Source organism: Pan troglodytes, chromosome 9, assembly GCF_028858775.2.
Source record: "Pan troglodytes isolate AG18354 chromosome 9, NHGRI_mPanTro3-v2.0_pri, whole genome shotgun sequence".
Lineage (NCBI taxonomy): Eukaryota > Metazoa > Chordata > Mammalia > Primates > Hominidae > Pan > Pan troglodytes.
This window is the reverse complement of record NC_072407.2, coordinates 35,612,292-35,635,744: the sequence shown is the minus strand read 5'-3', so window position 1 is coordinate 35,635,744 and position 23,453 is coordinate 35,612,292. Positions and strand designations below refer to the sequence as shown.

The window sequence follows — 23,453 nt, the reverse complement described above, 5'->3', positions numbered from 1 at the left end:
GAATCTTGTTTGTCTTGTTTGCTACTGTATCCCTATGGGTGCCTAGAACAGTGCCTGCATTATTTGTTAAATAAGTGTATAAGCTAAATTACCCACAGTCATTCAATCACCATTTAAACCCTAACTTACAATCTCCAGAGGTGGCACTGGTCATAGTGGACAGGAAGGTGATGTATGATGTTTAAAGAGTCTTGTTACAACATGGTGATGCTACTAATATTTGGATGGCCAACTGACTTTATCTATGCCTCCTGGTCTGTCTCAGGCCTAACCTGTGAGAAGATCCTGTCAGTGTTTTTCGTAAAAAGAGGCCGCTGGAGATTTCTATTGCTTTGATAGACTTTTATATCTTATTTTTTGTAGCCTGATCTCTGTTCAAATCCTCAATTTTGGAGATCTGTTTAAGTAATAATAGTGAAGATGACAACTGCTAACATATATTGAATGCCTACTATGTGCCAGCACTGTTTAAGTACATGTTATTACTAATCCTCTTAACTGGATACTTTTTGCTCCATTTTCACAGATGAAGCTGAGGCTGAAAAAATTAAGACTTGACTAAGACTATGAAACTAGTTGGATCCATCTGCCTCTAAGATCCCAGGTTCTTTCTATCATTGAATGCTACTTTGTGCACAGTTTGTTTCTAAATTTTGACTCTAGTATCTATGTTGAACAAGTAGCACAGCACAGTGGCGTTAAGATTATGGTAATAGGAGGTAGACTACTTAAGTCTAAATTCTGCCACTCATTAGCTGTGTGATCTTGGGAAAAGATAATGACAGTACCAACCATACAGGGTTATTATGAGAATTAAATGAGTTGATATTTGAAAAGCATTTAGGACTGCAACTGGCCCATAGTAATCACCACGTAACTTTTTATTAAATAAACTCACAGTGCCCTGGTTATATGTATTCGTACATCTTTGATTACCTTTCTAAGCATACTGCTTGCAATTCTTATTCTCTTTCCTTAGCCAAAAGACTGATTTTCCTTGACAGACTTTAAAAGTTATTAAAAGTTTTACTTCATATTTATATAATGATGGGTTTGAACAAGTACAAGTTTTATATTTTCTCCTAAACATTTTCATATAAAAACAAATATATGGTCAGACATTATGTTCAAAGAGCAAGGGAAAATTTATTTGTTTTTTATAACTCCATTGGTATTAGGGCCAGAAGACTACTATATGATAACTTTGCAAAACCGTCTAGGAATGAGAGATTGAAAATTGGAAAAATTTTAGAAGGTTGTGCAGTTTTTTAAAAAAAGACATTCTCTGTTTTGAGGAATATGTCTTAATTCTTTGTCACACTATATAACTTTATACTCATTACCAAAATCTAACCCTATATTTTGCTATGTGTATTTCAAAGAAGTCTCTTTACTGCTATGTTAAGAAGCATAAATTTAATCTCTCTTCCAGTTATACAGGGGCTGAAATATACCTGTAAAGTATCAAAGTCAAAATATTGTTTCAGGTTCAGACATCCAGATCACTATATCATTCACTTAATATTTAATCAGTTATCTAGATAGGCTGATTGGAGGTCATCTGATAGAATCTGCTGTTCCCTTAAACAGAGGGTACAGGATTCACTGTCACAGAAATCCGCAATGGGAATCTCTTCCTTAAGTAATAAAGATGCTCACCAACAAAATGGCTTTTAAAAAGTGTTTTCCTTTTCTTTCTTTCTGTTTTCTCACAGAGGCCCCTTTGGAATAAAATTTAAAGTTACATATGTACATATATTTTTTTCATAATTGTTTTTGTTTGCTTTGCAATTATGCAAAAGGAAGCATATTTTCATCTTTTTTCTCTCTTGTCTAGAATGGAACTTTTTGTTTAATCTTTTATATGTACTAATTTATCAAATATTTTACAATAATAATTTTCTCTTAATAAATATGGAATAATTACAATGTTAGCCAGTAACTTTTTTTTCCTAATAGAAACTTAGTGTCATCAAAGGTAGTTAATAATTCAGGACACATAGATATAGTGTGACAGAGGGTAAAGAGTTTAAATTTTAGAGTTAACCAGATCTGAGCTTGAATACCAGCTTAAAATGTACAACAGATATGGGATATTGGATAATCATTTAATTTCAGTTTAGTTGTCTTTGCAAAGGGTGAAATCACAGCTATCTTGCAGGGTTTTTGTGATGATTAGTGAAGCCATATAACCTAATGGTGAGGGTGATAAGGTTTGAAGTCAGGGAAGAACACTGGCCTGCTACTTATTAACTGGGTGACCCTATGGAAACAGAGGTAAAAACTATCCGTTTCACAGGGTAGCACTGAAGATTCAAGGACATAATACTTGTAAAGTGCTTGGGATGTAGTACATGGCTAATAAATAGTTGTAGTAATAGAACAGTAGTAGTAGTAGTATAAGTAGTAGTATTTTCACCAGTATCTGATAAGTCTGTTTCATGTTTATTTATCATAAAAAGCTCACCAGGTCTACCCAAACTATTATTCGAGTACTAACTTTATGATAACTTATTAACAATGAAAGCAATACAAGTATGTGTACAATGTCTAGCATGATTAGAGAAAGGAGTCTCCTTATGATATGTCTGCAACTGTAAACTAATAATAATAATTTAGGTCCAGATACAATGTATAAAAAGCCCTTCAAGGAAAACCGAATTATCCTCTGCTGCCTTTTATAAATAAATAAATTCTACTGGCCAAGGAGACCAAATTCACTTCTTTTAAAATTTAATTTAATTTTTTGTAGAGATGGGGACTTGCTATGTTACCCTGGCTGAACTTCTTGCCTCAGGTGATCCTTCTGCCTCAGCCTCCCAAAGTGCTGGGATTACAGGTGTAAGGCACTGCATCTAGCTAAATTCACTTTTCATTTGTCACACTTTTCAGTCATATTTGCTATATATGCTGTATATAATGAATGTAACTAAATGTCATTTTAATAAATTTGCTATTTGCAGGTAGGGTCTGGGTATGTTGGAACAGAGATACTAAGATTACATAACTTTATAATAAAGATGCAATATTCATTTAACATTTATTGAATATCTAGGAAAAGCCTAGGTACTGTGTTAAGAATTTTAAAACCACGTTTAATATTATGTTATTACCATAAAGCCTATAAAGAAAAGTATAAATATCAGGCCCTCCCTCTATGGAGACTACAATGTATTAGATATATAAGATTATATGAAATCACATGCTTGAGGCAGACAATATGTACTTAACTATACTAATGTTAACATATACTTTACATTAGAATATTAATTAAAGAAACTAAAAGCTGTTTCAGAACATGAACTAAAACTGTAGAAAAAATTCAAATGCAAATACATTGATTCATTAGTAAAAGAAAAAACTATAAAATGTTTGGAAGAAAACACAAGAGAAAAAGACTGTCAAGATTGGAGGTGTGAGGGAGGTAAACCACTAACCATTAAAAAATTTATAAATTAAACTTCATCAATATTGAAAACTTTAGCTCTTCAAAAGACACTGTTAAGAAAATAGAAAAAGTAAGTCATAGGAGGAAAATTATTACCAAGTTGTAGCTAAAATATCAAGGAACTTTACAAATTGATAATGAGACTATCAATAAAAAATGGACAAAAGACAGACAAAAGAAGACATGCAAATGGCCAGAAAGCACATGAAAAGATGGTCAACATCATTAGTTATCGTGGAAATGCAAACTAAAACCACAATGTCATACTATATTACTATGAATTATGAAAAAGTAGTTCTGGAAAGTTCTTACCTGGATCAGATGTGTTGGCATTGTGATGATGCAGGCTGAAAGAGAGGTTCTCAGAAGACCACGGAGAACATAGAGGAACTTGGTAAGGCTGTGACTGTTGCCACCATTTTCTGCACAGCAGATATCGTCTCCCCATAAAGGTGAGCCAAGATTCTGAATTCCTATTCTTAAAATGTTTCTCTGTTTTTTCTAAAAGAAAGTGGGAAAAAAGCAAACATATGAAGTTTTGTTAATCAATAGAATACCACTTTTATCTGTCAGTTCTTATCTTTACAACATCAGGGAGACAATGTCAATAGATGTGTTAAAAATTTTTATGTACTATTAGTACATAAAGCAGTATAAATGAAACCGTTTAGATTACAAGATTATAAAAAATAACTTTAACTTTTGAAAAATCTGAAGAGTATCATAAGCCTTAAGCTTTAAATTGTATCTAAATTTTAACAGCAACAACTCTAAGAATTATATTTAATGCACTTAAAATATTTAATAAAACAGATAATAATGATGAAATCTAAACTAGAACGCTTGCAAATCCCTTCTCAGTATTAGAAAATTCTGTCTTTCAGTAAACTATAAATTGTTCAATATTTCTTATTTAATTTTATCCTACCTACTGCCTGATCTTTTCTTTGAAAAAAGCTTAAAGATACATGACTTTTTGTTTTTATATTTTACATTTGCCTCTGGTTTTTCTTCTTGAAGCTGCTCTTAAAATAATAATTTAAGTTCAACACTCTTCGTAAAATTTAACAGGTGAACATTTAGAACCTGAGCCTACTGACAGTAAGGTCACAATAAGTGACTGTATTTCTTGGGAAAAGAACATTTAAAAACAATTAAACTGTGAATACATCACTGTGAATAAACATTTAACAACAGATGTGTTTATAATAAATTCTACTGTTTGGGTTATTCTAACTAAATAAATGTTTTGTAAATACTTTCCTTAGAAATTCAGCAAAATTTCTGGGCAAAAGAAGAAGGCGTTAACAAAATCTGGCATGTGCAAATAATTGAGAATTCATTATTAGAATTGATGGGAAAAGTAAGTTTGCTCTTAAAGCCATAATTTGGAATGTGTGCTACTTTACAAGTGATTTCTGATGAAACAAATTCCTAAAATGTATCACTTGCTATTGCTATAAAATACCACTGATAAAATTTATTAACCAACTAGTTATTGCCCAACACAATATATCTATTTCCCTGATATTACAAACGAAAACTGAATTTGTGTATTCCTTTTTCAAGCAGAATTTATTGACCATGGAAAGGAAGAAAAATGAATACAACACTGAAATGTTAGAAGATTAAAGCCTAAAGGAACATAAGCTAGTAAATGAATAAGAGAGAATTACAGTCGGGACTATGTAACTAAGAAGATGTATGATTCTGGACAAAACACACACTTTACTTAGGACTTTGTTTTCTCTTTCTTTCTTTCTTTCTTTTTTTTTTTTGAGACAGTGTCTTTCTCTGTTAGCCAGATGCAGTGCAGTGGCCTTACTATAGCTTATGGTAGTCTCGAACTCCTGGGCTCAAATGATCTTCCCACCTCTGCCTCCAGAGTAGCTGGGACTACGTGCATGTGCCACCAGATCTAGCTAATTTTTCTTTTATTGTTTTTGTAGAGACAGGGTCTTGCTATGTTGCCTAGGCTGACCTTGAACTGCTGGACTAAAGCAATCCTCCTGCCTCAGCCTCTCAAAGTATTTGGATTACAGGTGTTAGATACTGCATCCAGCCAGTTTTATTCATTTTAAATTAAAAGGAGAGGCCAGGCGCTGTGGTTCACACCTGTAATCCCAGCACATTTGGAAGCTGAGGAGGGTAGATCGCCTAAGGTCAAGAGTTTGAGACCAGCCTGGCCAACGTAGTGAAACCCTGTCTCTACTAAAAATACAAACATTAGCTGGGTGTGGTGGTGCGCACCTGTAGTCCCAGCAATTTGGGAGGCTGAGGCAGGAGAATTGCTTGAACCTGGGAGGCGGAGGTTGCAGGGAGCTGAGATTGCCCCACCTCACTCCAGCCTGGGTGACAGAGTGAGACTCCATTAAAAAAAAAAAATGAAAAGGAGAGAAGATAACATTGTTGCTCTATAATTCAATACAATTGAAGGGATATAATGGCCTGGATAAGACTATAAGAATGAAATTACAAAAAAAAAAAAAAAAAAAAAGGATTTTAGAATAAGCACGTTAGAAAAAAACTTCCTGACTCTAAGGACCTAAAACATGATTGTACTATGTAGGCAGCTGGTTCAATTTTTTAAATGATTGTGTTAAAGTTATGATAGACAACCACCTAAGACACCCTATGTTATCATCCTCAATGGTCCACAAAAATTGTTTTCTTTTTATTTCTGCATTACTTGAATGAAATGAAGTAATGAGATGTACCAGGGCTTAGGTTAGAAGTATAGATACATTTCTGGTGAATTAGTGTAAGATATCTGTAAAATATGATGGGTTATTCTTTTTTTTTATTATTTAAAACCTCAGAATTTAAGTAAAATGGCAAGAATTTAAAGTTCATTTTGCTATCTCTAAATTTGTTATCTCATGATAACAAACATGTTAGATTCCCAACAGAAAGAGCATTCTGGAAAAAGGGAGAGAAACATACAAAAAAAAAAAAATCTAGATAGTACAATGAAACGTGAAGGTAAAAGGAGAGCAGGATAATATTGTTTTCTCTGTTAACATTTCAGAAACTAAAGATCAACAGTATTTTAACCCACTGTCCCATTATCTATTATTGTATTAAAAAGTACTTGACAAAAGTTTATAACAAAAATGCTGTTAGGTATGAAATTAGGAGAACTACAGAGGTTTAATGACTCTTGACAGATACACTGATATATGTATATCAAGTGAATGAAAATATTAAGCCAAAAAATGAATGAGAGATAAGATATTTAAGTGAGGTGGGTACCCAGCACAACAGATATAATTGAACATAATACTTCACTTATATTATAAAAAATATAATGGTAATTGCAAAAACAAAGGCTGAATTATAAATCTCTTGTGTCCTTTAGGATATATAATTCCTTTGCTATGCCATATAATAATGGGGCATACTGTGTGGCATAAGATTAAAAAAAAGAACCTTGTTAGCTGTACAATAAATAGTTTTATTCCTACGAGAACATCCAAAATATTTAATCTGGTATTCTAAGTAAAATCCATGTTCAAATTTCATTTTTATCGTATATTTCTAAGATATTTAAAAATAACAACTTAAATGAAATTATGACCTCAATTTGTAAATGTCTGCACTCTAATTATTTTTACAGATGAGCTACACTACTTTACTTACTACCAAGGCTAATTATAAGGTAGTATACAATATTCTGTTCCTTAGAGTCTATTTCTATATGTTGTCTCAAATTAGTTGTTTATTTGAAAACATGTTAAAAAAAGATAAAAATTTTCTTTAAAAACGTAACATTTATTTCAATGTCAGAACATTATTTTTGACTTAGGAATAATATTTTTTGAAGTAGTGCCTTATAGGCGTATTTCTGTGGCTTCTAGAACTCATCTAAAGTTTCTGAGACAGATATATATACTAAGTAATTTAGCAAACAGTACAATTAATTTAAAGATAAGAAAATTCATTATATTTTAGTTGCAATAAAATTGTAAGTGTATTTCTATAATAACGTATTGGTATATTTTAATTTAAAAAGTTTTGGTATTCACCATAGGAATGTCTACCTGAACCCTGTTTAATCTTTATAAAAGTCATTAATTATAGAATCTCTGGTTCAGAAAGCCAAAGCAGCTCCAGTTTGGCATCTATCAATTTTTGTGAAAAAAAAATTGTTTTTTGAAAATAGCGTTTTCATAGTTGAATAAACAACTAAGAAAACAAATGTTTTACTCTATTCCTATACTAGCTTACTTATTAAGGATTCTTAAGGTATATCTCTGTGTGTGTGTGTATTCCTTTTGCTATTACCTTTGCTTTTGGGATGCTATAAAATTTCTTACTCTCAGAAGATGTGTCATCATCCTGCAAGAAGAGCAGCTCTGCACACTGTACCATTGGAACTGTTATGACATGCCTGTTTCCATAGTTACCACAGCAAGTGGGGAGAGGTGTCTGTCAGGGACCAATTTACCTCTCCAGACAAGCACTGGCACCAAAGGAAAGACACAGTACCCATAAATCTTAGGTAGGGCCAAAAATGGAGCAACACTGAGCAAAATAGAATTGTATTAAATACTAAAGGCTGTCACAAAAATTATGACATACATGAAAAGTCACCTATAAATAAATGACTGTACTTTATCATACACACATAAGTATTTTCAATCTGCAATTAAACTGGCAATCAAAACAAAATGAAAAATAATTTATTTTGCTATGGAAAACCTGTTAAATATAATAATAAAGTTTGCAAGAATATTTAAAAATCCATGAGTTGAGCACAAATGTAGCTGATAATGCCAAAAACAAGACTTTCAGCTTCTCTGTCTTCTTCAATAAAAATAATGGTGCTTTAGAAATACTTCTACTAAAATAATACAAATGTAATGCAAATCATTTAGTAGCAAAAGCAATTAAAATCACTGTGGAAGAATTTTGAAAGGCATGATATGTAGAAATAAAATCTTCCTCACTTTGTTTAAGCTAAACTAACCAGAACATCTTTATTAGTGGAAATTTGGAGGAAGTTTTAAAAATTAGAGCTACAGAGAAATCGTTGTTATAAAATATTTAATATGGCAAATAAAAATGTATTCTTAATTCAATAAAACAAAGTATAATACAATAAAATCTTAACATAATTCTTACTCATAAGGTAATTTGAAATTAAGGCCTGAATGTCAGAAAAAGGAACAATTTAAATAGAAAAGTACAAGCCTTGCAGATTTAAAAGTAATTCTCAAAATGCAGCTACTTAATCCCAAATGCTACAAATGCATATTTAAAAATGATGTTGATAAAGCATGTGTGTCTTATGTGCCTCCACTGAGAACTTAGCTGAAACTCTAAATACACAGTAACAGTCAAACTAAGGCTGCTTGTGCTCTGCTTATGTACATGTTCTGTGCTTGAAAACAGCTTGTTCACTGTTTATTATTCTAAAACTTCTGGGTTCCCGCACCCCCCCAGGAGAATTTGAAAACAACATTATATAAATAATTATAAAAGACTTTGAAGCTATTTAATACCTGAGGATTGGATCCATCAAATCCTTCCTCATAAATGATGTTCTGGATAAACTGAAGCAGCTTTGTGTAGCCAGGGGTCAAAGAACTGTTGGTAAAAGAAGTGGTTCAAATACATAAATGGGTTATTACATAAGAAGTGCACAATCTATGATAAAACATTAAGTAAATAATTAAAAGGCATACATTTATTAGATTACTTAAGAATGTCAAAATAGTATTATATAATCCTAAAATATAAAGTCAATACATACAGGGAATAAGTTACAATGCCTTATTATAACTTGCTCAGTGTTCCTGACATCATGGGAAGATAAAAACCTGTGGAGACTAAGATAACTTAATTATGTCAGGCTTAGTTACCTCCAAGAAAATTAATGATTTAATGAAGCAACCTAAAAGATGAAGCCACTATAGATTTTCAGGAGTAATCATACATAATTAACACATAGTTAATGAACTGCTATGCCAAGTACACCTGAATCCATGTCCTGATCACCTGAGCTCATCTTCCATCAAAGTTAATTTTCTTAGAACAAACTTCTAAAATAATAATAATTTTAAAGCTTGATTTTTTAAGACACATGAAGAAAAGTGAGTATAATTTTCACTTCCTTTGTTAAAAGAAGACAATAAATGGATGAATTTAACAAGAAAACCAAATTTATTTCTCATATAAATACTAACATTAATGTTATTTTTTAAAAATATTTTACAAATGCTATGAAATATCTCAAAGAATCTTCAGTAAGCATGAGGAAAATCTGCTTTACATTATCTGAAGTTAAGATTCTGCATAATGGACAATCTGTGTGCTATGACTGAACATTAATGTCATGATAATGTCATGAGCATAGCAATCCCATAGACATTGAAGTGACTAATGCTGTAAAAGCTGTGGGTGACCTTAAAATTATGCAAGTATTTGCTTTACTGTGATCCTAAGTAAGCAATCACATAGGCAGAAGAAATATCCTAAAGAAAGAATGAAATCTAATTTGAAGCATGAATGCAGCAGTAAAGAATATAAAATGTTAGGAAACATAGCAGACTGCTTAGTGTGCAAAATCAATGATAGGTGGTTCAGGAAACATAGAGGTACATCTCTGTAAACATGTAATTGAACAGCCACAATAAACCAAAAGTGTCTATCTTGCAAGAACAAAACAAACAAAAAGAATGCTGTTGTGTACAAAACAAATACAGCTCCAGATAATGAAGAATTTGGTACTTTGGCTATTTCTCATACAGTTATTTCTCCATTTTCAGTGAAAATTCTTTAGATTACATAGACACTTTTTTTCATGAGTGTGGAAACGTGTGCAAAAATAATATTCTGTAAGGGCAATTTTGTGACTATTTCATATCTTAACACACATCTATCCCTGCTAGATCAACTTTTCAGAACATAGTGCAGTAGATTCAATTCTAATCTGGATCAATCTGCTTTGCACAAGTGGTAAAATCTGCAAGCTTTCAGATTATGAAATGAATTCCAGCCAACGATCTGATGAATGTCACTATGGGTTATAGGAGAGTGGATCAAAAATACAGCCAATGCATTCTAATCCACTAATAATAATTCTACCCCAAACCATTATTATTTCATATAATAATAATAGGGGATCATGCAATATTCATCTTTCTGTGTTGGGCTTATTTCATTTACCATAATGTCCTTCAGTTTCACCCATGTTGTCACAAATGACAAGATTTCTGTTTGAAGGTTAAAAGTTCATTGTGTGTGTGTACACCACATTTTCTTTATTCATTCATCCCTTGATGAACACTTATGTTGATTCCATATGTTGATTATTGTGAATAATGGTATAGTAAACATGGGAGTGTAAATATGTCTTCAACATACTGATTTTATTTCCTTTAGATATACAGTCATGCGCTGCATAGGGACGTTTTGGTCAATGATGGACCACGTATACAACAATTGCCCCATAAGATTATAATAGAATTGAAAAATTCCCATCATCTAGTGATGTTGTAGCCATATTACTCACCTGTTTATGGTGATGCTTGTGTAAACAAACTGTCCTAAAAAGTACAGCACATATAATTATGTATTGTACATAATAATAATAAATGATTATTTTACTGGCTTATGTATTTACTATACTATTTATTGTTGTATACTCCTTTTATTTATTGGGGAAAAAAAGCTAACAATAAGATAGACTCAGGTGACCAGATCCTTCAGGAGGTATTCCAGAAGAAGGCATTCTTATCACAAGAGATGACAACTATATGTGTGTTACTGTCCCTGAAGACCTTCCAGTGGGAAAAGATGTGGAGGGAGAAGACAGTGATATTGATAATCATGACCCTACACAAGCCTAGAGTAATGTGTGTGCTTGTGTCTTAGTTTTTAACAAAAAAATTTAAAAGTAAAATAATTAAAAATAGCATATAGAATAAGAATATAAAGAAACAATATTTTAGTAGAATTGTGTGAAGTGTGTTTTAAGCTGTTATTACAAGAGTCAAAAATGTTTTTAAAATGTAAAAGTTTATAAATTAAAAATGTTACAGAAGCTAAGGTGAATTTCTTACTGAAGAAAGGAAAATATTTTTAGTAAATTTAGTGTAGTGTAAGTGTACAGTGTTATAAAGTCTACAGTAGTATCCAGTAGTATGTTAGGCTTTCACATTCACTTACCACCCCTTTACTGACTCACCCAGAGCAACTTCCAGTCCTGTAAGCTCCATTCTTGGCAAGTGTCTTATACAGGTGTACCCCTTTTTATCTTTTAGACTATTATTTACTGAACCTTTTCTGTGTTTAGAAACACAAATACTTGTATTACAATTGCCTATTCCGTCCAGTAACATGCTGCACAAGTTTATAGGCTAGGCCCAAGAGACTACTATAGAGCCTAAGTATGTAGACTGTACCACGTAGATTTGTGTAATTACACTCAATGATGAAATTGTCCAATAATGTATTTCTCAGAGTATATTTCCATTCATAAGTGTCAAATGACTGAATGCTCAGAATTGGGGTTGTTGTATATGGTGGTTCTCTTTTGATTTTTAAAGGAACCTCTATACTGTTTTCTACAATGGCTGTTCTAATTTATATTTCCACCAACAGTATACAAGGGTTCCTTTTTGTCCATATCATCTCCAACACTTTTGTCTTTTTGATAACAGTCATTCTAACAGGTGTGAGGTGAAACCTCATTGTCTTTTTAATGTACATTTCCCTGATGATGAATAATGTTGAGCACTTTTTCATATATGTGTTGGCCATCTGTATGGCTTCTTTTGAGAAATGTCTATTTTGGTCCTTATCCAATTTTTTAATTGAGTTATTTGTTTTCACGCTATTGTGTTGTTTGAGTTCCTTAATATTTTGAATATGAACCCTTTTATTAGACATATGGTTTGCAAATATTTACCCCCATTCCATAGGTTATTTTTTTACTCTGTTGATTGTTACCATTTTTGCACAGAATAGGGGGGTTCTTTGATATGAGAATAAAAAGGAAGATGCAAAGCCAATACTTCTTAATTTCTTATTTAACCCTGACATAAGCCAATTCAATCATCAACAATGCTTAAAATTTTATAAGTAATAAAATAAATTCCTCTAATTAGATTTCTAGAAAAATAGACTATTTGATAACAATATAAAATGCAATAAATCAATACATTTAGGTATATCAATTGTGAATAATAATTTTCGAATATATGGGATTAAATCACTTAAAACTGAAATCATTTACATGATATTGATAATAAAATACTAAGTACTGTTAATCTCCATGTTTCTTTGCCAGCAATGTTTCTAGTAATATATATATATACATATATATATATTTGCTGAAAATAAATATCTTCTATTGTCATCTAAAATTTTGGTTTGTTACTAAAATCCTTTACTTTTGAGGATGCTTACTCTTGTGTGTGTGTTTAGTAGTGTAGGCACTGATAAAACAGGAGTTGGCAAGAAGTAAACCCAGTTAAAAATATGATCCTGGCTTCTTTATTAATGTTTCCAAACATTCAACAAAGATTACGTTATCAAATTATTTAAAACATCCTTCAAAAGTGGCACATTTCTAATCATTTTGTGATCACATTATATGAATTTGTATACTATTTTGCCTGATTTTCATATATTTTCAACAACTTTTATATTATAATGATCTATTTTGAGATTCTACAATGTGCCTTTAAAACTATTAGCTATACAAAGAACATAAAGACAATTACTAGAACTTTACTTTTTACCTTTAAATTATCAAGCATTTAATATTTTCTTTAGTTAAAAAAGTAAAATTGTTCCATGTGCATTATTCATGCTTTTCTGCTAATATTATCATGTTGTTTAGTAAGAATTTATTTCTTTATACTAATATATAAACATGGATAAAAGGGGCCAAATGACACAAATGTAAACCTGTTTTCTGACGACCAAGTTTCATATTTTTTAGAGATGATAGAAAAAAAATGAAACTCATGCTTATCAATATTCTATCCCCATCTCTAATTTTCCTCAAGAGGTGTAAAGCACATTTGCATCAGATAATTTTAATTCCTATCAACAAACTGCATTGGTTTTGCTGTGAAAAGTAGTGTTGCCATTCAATCTTATTAAGAAAGAAAAAAATTAGCTGTAAAAAAAGAATCAGATGTAGCATTATACAAAAGAAGATGTAGTATTCTACAAAAGAAATCAAGTACAGGTAGATGATAAATAACAGATAAAAACTACAGTTTTGGAAACAATAAACAAAGGAACACTTAGCAAAAGTCCTCAAAGAAACACTTAAAAATCTTTTAATAATTAAGAAAAAAGAAAAAAAGTCACTTCAACTGAGGGGTTTAATACAAAAATATTTAAATATGAGTAAAGAACAATATACAACACTGCCACCACCAACAAAAAACCTTGGGTAACAGGAGACAATATTTTATCAGTGAAAAGGTTAAGTTACAAAAATAAGATCATGTACATGTGATTTTAAAATAACTTGTTGATAAGTGAAAAATCTATACATAGATAACAGGCTCTTAGGTTGATTTTCAATAAGACTACCTGATTTTAATTATATCAACTGATAAAGTGTTTGGTACATAGTAAATAATCAAAACACTTTTGTATCACAGTCACCACATTTGATGAATAGAATAACCTTGTGAGGTTAAGTATAGTCATTCTCCCCATTTTATGGTTGAGATTTTAAGACCATTCTGAGGCTAAATAATTTGCCCAAGGCTGTGCGACAATTAAGAGACACAAACGGCACTTAAAACTCAAACTTTCAAGAACTCAAATTACCTGCTCTTTTGGCTATACTAAGATAAAGCCCCACAGTGAGATCTAGATTCAATGAAAAGCCTGTGGTAATGTGGTCCAGAGGAGGTCTGAACATGGCTCCATTCAACATAGCCAAATGAAGCATTCAGGTGCATAGTTTTAGGAAGAGATTTCTCTTTTAGTTGCACTGATGGAGGCCTCCACCAAGGCCTTACTTACAATGTACTTGGTACACGATGTATAAAGAAAACTCAATACTGTGAAGTGTATGCTTACAAATATATAAACTAGATATGAGTATTGTGTAGTTGGAATGTAGGTTTAAGATCTGGGTTCTAGTTCTACCTGTGTCAACATGTACATGTGTGGTATGAGGTAAATTGATTAAATTTTCTGTTCTGGTCTTCGAAATTTTCTCATCTGTAAAGCCAGGGATTGCATTAGATAATCTATGTTGTCCATTCTGACTTTGAAATCATATGGTTCAAATATGATTTTTCTCATTAAAATCAGTCATTGCTTGGCTTTTAAAAATAAGAACTTCTGATATATTTAAATATTGATTTAACTACTTGATAGAAACATTTAGGACGAGAAGCTGTTATCACTCCCAATTAGGATTAATTTAAAGTGAAGATGAAGCATTTTTGACATTATTATGCAAATTAATGAGAAAGTATGATTTGTATTACCAAAATTCTATTTACACATATATTTTAGGTATTCATCTATGACAAATAGTGAGATACCCTTGTAAGCAGTAGGCAAAATACCAAGTGTCTCAACTAATTGTATAAAATAGTTTGCTGAGTTAAAGTTATACTAGCATATAATTTGCATGTGACTATAGAGACTGTGAAGTCTATTCACAAGTAATTTTCAAGTTAAAAATTTAATTACTGTTACCCTGAAAGCTGTCATTTACTGATTTTTCTCCTCTGATGATTTTCATCTAAGAATACTAAGTTTGATTATCTTCACCATGGATGTTCAACTAAGAACATATAAAGTGTAGGAATGTATTAAGGGCACCAAGAAGAACAATGACCAGCAGAAACCTCTGAGCCACAGCTAGGAAAATACTAAGAACTATGAGGATGCACAAATTACATGTATGGTCTAAGCAATCCATGTTCTGACAGGGATACTATTAAGAGGGGTTATGATCCTTCATGAAAAATAACTCAGCTTGACATCACTCTGACTTCCTTTAATTACTGATGTAAACAAGGTTTTAGACTATGTCTCCTACTACCCTTCACTGTTGCTATCATCTACCCAACTCTGGGTCATGACTCACCTTTCTAACACTCTGGCCTTTCAGTTTTTTGATCTCTCTTCCAACAATCTTATCTCCATTCTATTTAAGTTGATCATCCCCATGGTTGTTTTTTAGACCATGTAATTATCAATAACTGCCATACCTCTATAATCTCAATTTCATGCACACCCCTCTACATAACCACTACTTTCTTTCCACCTAGTACCCATATGCAATCATTTGACCCTGCTGAGATCTCTATATCATTGTCTACCACACCTTTCACTCATCTGCTTTGATAAGCTCTTTCAATTAATCAACCATCTCAATCCATGGTCAATCCTTATCCTCACTTCCTTGCTCTTCTCTTGCTTTGTTACACTTACTGCTATTCTTGTTAAACACAACTCTCTGTCTATTCCACACTTGCCTCAGTGTAGCTAAAAATGGCCAGAGAAACAGACTGGTATGACTTTAATTTCATGACCACAAACCTCAATAGGCCCTTAAGGCTATTCCCACTATACATATCCTCACTCTCGTAGATGACAATGTCAAACTTTCTCTTTTTCTTTTTTTGTTGAAACCTCCAATATCTCTTCCTCCATCTTCATTATCAGTTTATAACCTTTCACTGAGCAAACAGAAACAGCCAGAAGGGACACCTAGCACACATTTTCTACCTGCTATGGTTTGAATGCTCATGTCCCCACAACACTTGTATGTTGAGCCCTAATATGCAACAGTATTAAAAGGTGAGAACTTGAGAACACATGGACACAAGAAGGAAAACAACACACACTGGGGCCTTTTGGAAGGTGAAGGGTGGGAAGAGGGAGAGGATCAGGAAAAATAACTAATGGGTACTAGGCATAATACCTGAGTAATGACATAATCTGTACAACAAACCCCCATGACACAAGTTTGCTTATGTAACAAACCTGCACTTACACCCCTGAATTTAAAAGTTAAAAAAAAAAAACAATAAAAAACAGAGGTGAAAATTTTGGGAGGTGATTAGGTCACGAGGGTGGAGCACTCATAAATTAGATTAACACTGTCTTAAAAGAGGTCCATGGGAACCTGTATTCCTCTTCTGCCATGCCCGAGGTTACACAGAGAAGACACCTATCTATGAAGAAAGTGGGCCCTCACCAGAATCTGACTATGCTGGCACCCTTATCTTGGAACTTCACAGCCTCCAGAACCATAAGAAATACATTTCTGTTATTTATAAGCTGCCGTTTATGGTATTTTTGTTATAGTAGCCTGAACAGACTAAGACACCACATTCTCAGCAAGTGTAGCCAAATATATACTCTGTCTTCTCACAGGCTGCCATATATGAACTAACTAAACTCCTATACCAACCCAGTACCTCCACTTGTGCACGGGCCTCATACCATAAAATATCACTTGGGCAATTCTCTCCTCTCTCCTCCATTATTAACTTCTCCTTTTCTACTGATTGTTTCCTATAATATATAAACATACTGTTACCTCTCCCTTGAAAAAATAAAACCACCACTTGTCCCATCTCATTTACCAGCTACTACTCTATTTTTCTGCACCAAACCCCTTAAATTTTCTAAAATTCAGTGCCTCCAATCCTCTCCTTACATTTTCACTTAAATCCATTCCAAGTAGTATGTGACCACCCCCATCCCATCCATTAAAACTGCTTTTATTATGGTGACTGATGACCTCCAATGGCTAAATTCAATTGGTCTGTTTTCTTTTTTTTGGTAACAACTTTATTGAGATAGAATTCAGATACCATACAATTCACCCACTGAAAGTTTACAGTTCAATAGTTCTAGTATATTGACAGCTATTTAAGTACTACCACAATTTTAGAATATTTTCATTCCTTCAAAAAGGAATCTCATACCTGTTTTATCAACTCCCTCCAATTCTCCTAGCCCTAAGGAACCATTAATGTACTTTCTGCCTCTCTATATTTCATATTATTATTTCACACAAACGAAATCATGTAATATGTTGTCTTTTATGAAGGGTACTATGGTTTGAATGACGGTCCCCTCTAAAACTCATGTTGAATTAGTTGCCATTGTTACCGTATTAAGTGGTGGGACCTTTGAAAGGTGATTTGGCCATAAGGGCTCCACCATCATGGGGAGGACTGGTGCCAGTACAAAAGGGTGAGTTCAGTCCTTTCTTACTCTCCTGGTTCCCCCATTCTTTTGCCATGTGAGGAACAGGGTTCCTCCCCTCTGGAGAGTGCAGTGTTCAAACTACCGTGTTGGAAGTGGAGACTAGGTCCTTAACCGACACCAAACATGCTGGCAACTTGACCTTGGGCTTTCAAACTTTCAGAACTATGAGAAATAAATTTCTATTGTTTATACATTACTTAGTCTACGGTATTGTGTTACAGCAGCACAAAACGGACTAAGACAATTGTTTTCTCTCACTTACTATAATGTTTAAAGGATTCATCTGAGCTGTACCCTGTATCAGTACTTCATTCCTTTTTATGGTGAAATAAATATTACATTGTATGGATATAACATTTTTTATCCACTCATCAGTTGAGGAACATCTGGGTTGTTTCCACTTGTGAGCTATTATGAATAATGCTGTTATGAACATTTATGTACAGGTTTTTGTACATAAATGTACCAAAAAAAGGTTCTGTTTTAATCCTCTTGGGGATATACCTAGGAGTAGAATTTCTGGGTCAAATGGTAACTTTAACTTTTTGAGAAACGCCAGAGTGTACCAGTCCAAAAGACTACTACTTTATGTTCTCATCAGCTGTGTATGATGGTTTTGATTTCTTCACATCCTTGTCAACACTTGTTATTATCTGATTCTTTAATTCTAGCTATCCTAGAGGATGTGAAGTAGTATCTCATTTTGTTTTTGCTTTTGGGGTGTTTTTTGTTTTTTTACTTTTTTTTGGCTTGGAATATCTTTATTTGTCATTTTACTTTGAGTATTTCTTTGTTTGGTTTTGATTTATCTTCTATTAACAGAACATGCTGATTTTCAAATCCAATCTGTTTTTCCCCATTTTTCTTTTTAATTGTGGTTAAAAAACCCATATAACATAAAATTTACTATCTTAACCACTTTTGAGTATATATGTTGCACAACTTAACATTAAGTTAAACAGATCTCCAGAACTTTTTTATCTTGTAAAACTGAAACTGCTTATCCATGAAACAAGAAAGAACAACTCCTCACTTCTCTCTTTCCCTCAACCCCTGGTAACTACCATTCCGTTTTTGGTTTCTGTGAAATTTGACTACTTTAGATATCTCATATGAGTAGAATCATATTTATCTTTTTGTAACTGATTTCACTTAGTACAATGTCAAGGTTCACTCATGTTGTAATATGTATTTTTACATATGTATTTATATATGAAATATGCATTTCCATCATTTTTAAGGCTAAATAACATTTCATTATATGGTATATTTTGTTTATCAGTTCATCAGTTGGTGGACATTTGCACTACTATCACCTCTTGCCAACTGCAAATAATGCTGCTATGAACATGGGTGTCCAAATATCTCTTCAAATCCCTGCTTTCCATTTTTTTGGACATATACCTAGAAGTGGGATTGTTGGATCATACGGTTTTGAGAAACTGCCATGCTGTTTTCCATAGCAGTTACACATTTTACAACCCCAATAGTGCACAAGGGTTCCAATTTCTCCACATCCTAACCAACACTTGATCTTTTCTGTTCTTTTTTACTTTTTCCTTTCCTATTTTTTATTTTTATCCTAACAGATGTGAGGGGGTATCTTGTGGTTTTGACTTGTATTTGTCTAATGGTTAGTGATAGCACTTATTGATATGCTTGTTAGCCTTCTGTATATCATCTTTGGAGAAATGTCTATTCAAGTCCTTTGCCTATTTTATAAAGTCAGGTTATTTGTTTTTATGTTGTCAAGTTGTAGGAGTTCTTTATTCTGGATATTGGCCTCTTATGAGATATATAATTTGCAAATATTTTTTACCATTTCTTACGTTGCCTTTTCACTGTTGATTAAGTCCTTTCATGCACAAAAGTTTAAGTTTGATGTCATCCTATTTGTCTATTTTTGCTTTTATTGTTTGTGCTTTTGGTGTCATATCCAAGAAATAATGGCCGAATCCAAGATTATGAAATGTTTCCCCTATGTTTTCTTCCAGGATTTTAATAGTTTTGAATCTTATGTTTAGGTCTTTAATCCATTTTAATTTTTGCATATGATGTAAGACAAGGATCTATCTTCATTTTTATTTTTATTTTTTTGCATGTAGATACCCAGTCTTCCCATTTGTTAAACAGTCCCTGTGAGTGACCTTGGTACCCTGTTGAAGATTATTTGACCATATATACCAAAATTTATTTTTGGGCTATCTATTCTATTGGTTTGTGTATCTGTCCTTATACGCAATTTTTACTTTATACCACAATGTTTTAATTACTGTAGCTATGTAACATGTTCTGAAATTAGAAAGTATAAAACTTCCAACTTTGGTCTTTTTCAAGAGTAGTTTGGCTGTCTGGGGTCCCTTGAGTTTTAGTCCCTGTGTAACTTTAAGTAAACTAAATCTGTTGTTTCTATTTCCTTCTTTTCAAACTGGGGATACTATTAATGTCATAGGATTTTTGAAGAATTAAATGAGATAACAAATGTAATATGAAAAAATAAAAATAGTACTTGACAGAAAAATCAGTTCTCATTAACTTAGTTATGATCAATCCCCATGAAGTCAATATAATATAGTAACACTACAGTTGCAGGATGGAAGGTGATTGGGTGGGATGACTAGATGGAACAAGGTATGCAATTAAAGAGGTATGAAGGGATGGGACTAATACAAAATTGCCACTTGCTCAGTGAGTAGCAATAAGGACAATATGTTATCAAATCTTTTAACTCACATTCAAAAGTGAGCTAAGTTGTATGTGAGAAACATGAAATATAGCCACTGTTCTTTTAGGGGCCTACATCTAAGGAGAACTGATCTCCAAATAAACTTTTCTTAAATGAAAAAGTGGGATAGGGAAAAAAAAAAGCTGATTGTGCTCAGATAAAAAATATTTGCCCAAGTAGTTACATTTTTTTCAAAGTAAAAATAACTTTATTGATTTATCTTTTAATAAAAATACATGTTTCTTATGATAAATTTCAAACATATAAACAGAAATAACAATTATGATGGCTAAAATTCATTAACCCTTTACTATGCCAGCTACTGTATGCTAAGTGCTATCTCTTTGGTTCTGGTTTACATTTCTTTTGATGTAGTGACATTTATTGGTCATTTCTGTATCTTTTTCTGAGAACATCCTCTTAACGTTAACCTTTTGCCTGTTTTGAGGTAGGGTATTCAATTTTTTCTTACCCATTTAAACATAACCATAATTTAATGAAATATATGCATGTATGTTTGTGATTTTTGAAATTTTGAAACCATCTCAAACTTACATAAAAGTTGCAAATATAGAACAAAAAATCTTTTTTTTCCCATTCCACTTGAGAGTAAGTTGCTGACCTGATGAGTTATCACTTCTTAATAATTTAGGATATGATTCCTACACACAAGGACATTCTTCTAGAGGAGAACAATACAGCCATCTGACCTGGCATACTGGTAAAAGGAGGAAACTGAGACTACCATCTAATCCTCACACCCCATTCAAGTTTCAGCAGTTGTTCCAATATCATCCTATACAGCAAAACGAAATAGTTTAGAATCACCTGTTGTATTCAGTTGTCATTTGTTCTCTTCAGTCTCCTTCAATATGGAAGTTCCTTAGATTTACCTTAACTTTCATGATCTTGACACTTTTGAGGATTATAGTCCAGATGTTTGGTTGAATGTTTCCAATTTGGATTTGTGTGATGCTTCTTCGTGATTAGATTTGAATTATTAATTTTTGGTGGAAATATCACAGAAATATTGCTGAGTTCTCATTGCGTATTATCTGGTGATACATGCTTTTGATCACCCCCACTACTGGTGATGTTAACTCGATTAAGGCAATTCTTCTACTCTTCTCCACTGTAAAATTATTCTTTTCCCCTTTGTAGTTAATAAGTATTTTGTGGGATGGTACTTTCTGGCTATGTAAGTTATCTTATACCTCAAAAAACTTTCAATTTATTCACTTATTTATTTATATCAGTATGTACTTATAGCTTCCTATTTTATTAAATCCATTACTATCATTATTTATTTTGATGCTCAAATTGGCCAACATGCCCAGTGAGAACTCCTTTGGGCTGGCTTCTATGTCCTTTTGATATGCCATCATCATTCTTTAAGAACTTCTACACATAAAAAGATGTTCCAGGCATATCTTTTCCCTTCTCTTCCATCAACCATTTCTCCAAAGAGTCCCAGTGCCTTTGAATGGAGAATGGCATTTAGATCTGAGCATGAGGTATACTCATTGCTATTTCTCAACTCCAAGAATTTAAGACGTTCATTCATATTTTCTGCAATTATTTTAATAATTTCATTTATTATATTTATCTCTTTAACTCTATGGAAATATAATATGATGTGAGATATAAGGTAAGAATTTACTATTTTATTACCAAATGATTAGGCCCATAATTTGAAATCCCTTCCCTTGTTATAAAAATGACTCAAGTGTTCAGGCCAGGCACAGTGGCTCATGCCTGTAATCCCAGAACTTTGGGAGGCCAAGGCAAACAGGTCACTTGAGGTCAGGAGTTCTAGACCAGCCTGGCCAACATGGTGAAACCTCATCTCTATTAAAAATACAAAAAAATTAGCCAGGTGTGGTGGTGTGCGCCTGTAATCCCAGCTACTCAGGAGGCCAAGGCAGGAGAATCGCTTGAACCCAGGAGGTAGAGGCTGCAGTGAGGCGAGATCACACTACTGCACTAGGCAACAGAGCAAGACTCCATCTCAAAAAAAAAAAAAAAAAAAGACTCTTGTTCATCATAAAAATTCAAACGTATAAAACATACAAAGAATAATAATAAAAAAAAAACTTATCTGGAATCCACCACCCAGAGGCAAATATTGTTAACAGTTTGGTGAATATCCTGTAAGACATCTCTCTATACCAGTCCTGTTTCTTACTGAGAAAAACGATTGCAGGATGTTAAGAAGTATGCTGATAAAAATGTTTTTGATTCTAAAAAGAAGAGTTTTACCAATAAACAAATGTAAAGAGGATTATTATTACTATGTATTTCAAAAATGTTTGGCATTTCCCTCACAGCCTTTCAAATACTAATGTATACTGTGAATCTCTTAGATAATCTAAGAAGGGGATTTAGTTTGCAGTCTTTCATGAGCTTATTTGACTGCATATCACTAGGTTTTTGGAAGCTAAATTAACATCTCCTGAATTAGTGTTAGAAAAGAATTTGGGATAAGCTATACAAAATTTTATGTAAATAGGATTGTGCTATTTATCCTATTTCTATAATCTGCTTTTTCACTCCATTATATCATGGATGCAAAGCCCAGTAACCACCCCTGATCTCTTATACAGAAAAAACTTCTGCAGAGCCACCTCTCTACAGCCATTGCTGCAGTTTTTACAGCTTCCATTAGCCTTAGACCTTAATAAAAGCCACAGTGCCCACCACCCTCCAAAGCACGACGGAATTTCCCTTGAAAGGTGGTAGACACTTGAGCCTAACCAAATAAAGCTGCAGCTTAGAATCTTTTCCTCAATATTTGGGACATTTGGTTGGTATTCTCTTTGTTTTCCAGTATCACTTTTAAATCACTCCTCCTCCTCCACTTCCTAGGAAAACGAAACTAACAAAGAAATCCATGCTTCTTTTACATATAGCTAACCCCCAGCCATTCTCCTTTTAAGTTGCTGTCTTTATCAAGCTCCTGGACATTTTCCTTACTGTTAATTGAAGACTCTGCACCTGGCTTACAGTCCTAATTCAAACATCTTATTCTCACCCAATATTACTTATCTTAGTAGCTTGCTTTGT

The 23,453-nt window shown here is 32.8% G+C and overlaps 1 protein-coding gene across 10 annotated transcripts in view; it reads right to left on the bottom strand.

Annotated features, from left to right (window-relative positions):
• The window catches only part of ELP4 (elongator acetyltransferase complex subunit 4), a 274,173-nt gene that overhangs the window by 147,531 nt on the left and 103,189 nt on the right, over window positions 1-23,453 (bottom strand). For all 10 annotated transcript variants that reach the window (XM_508351.8, XM_009460184.5, XM_016920616.3 and 7 more), the window contains exons 6-7: window positions 8,953-9,037; window positions 3,761-3,949 (exon numbers count right to left, since the gene is read on the bottom strand). In XM_508351.8, coding sequence (XP_508351.4) covers window positions 3,761-3,949; window positions 8,953-9,037 — 274 coding nt within the window. The remainder of the gene's footprint in view (window positions 1-3,760; window positions 3,950-8,952; window positions 9,038-23,453) is intronic.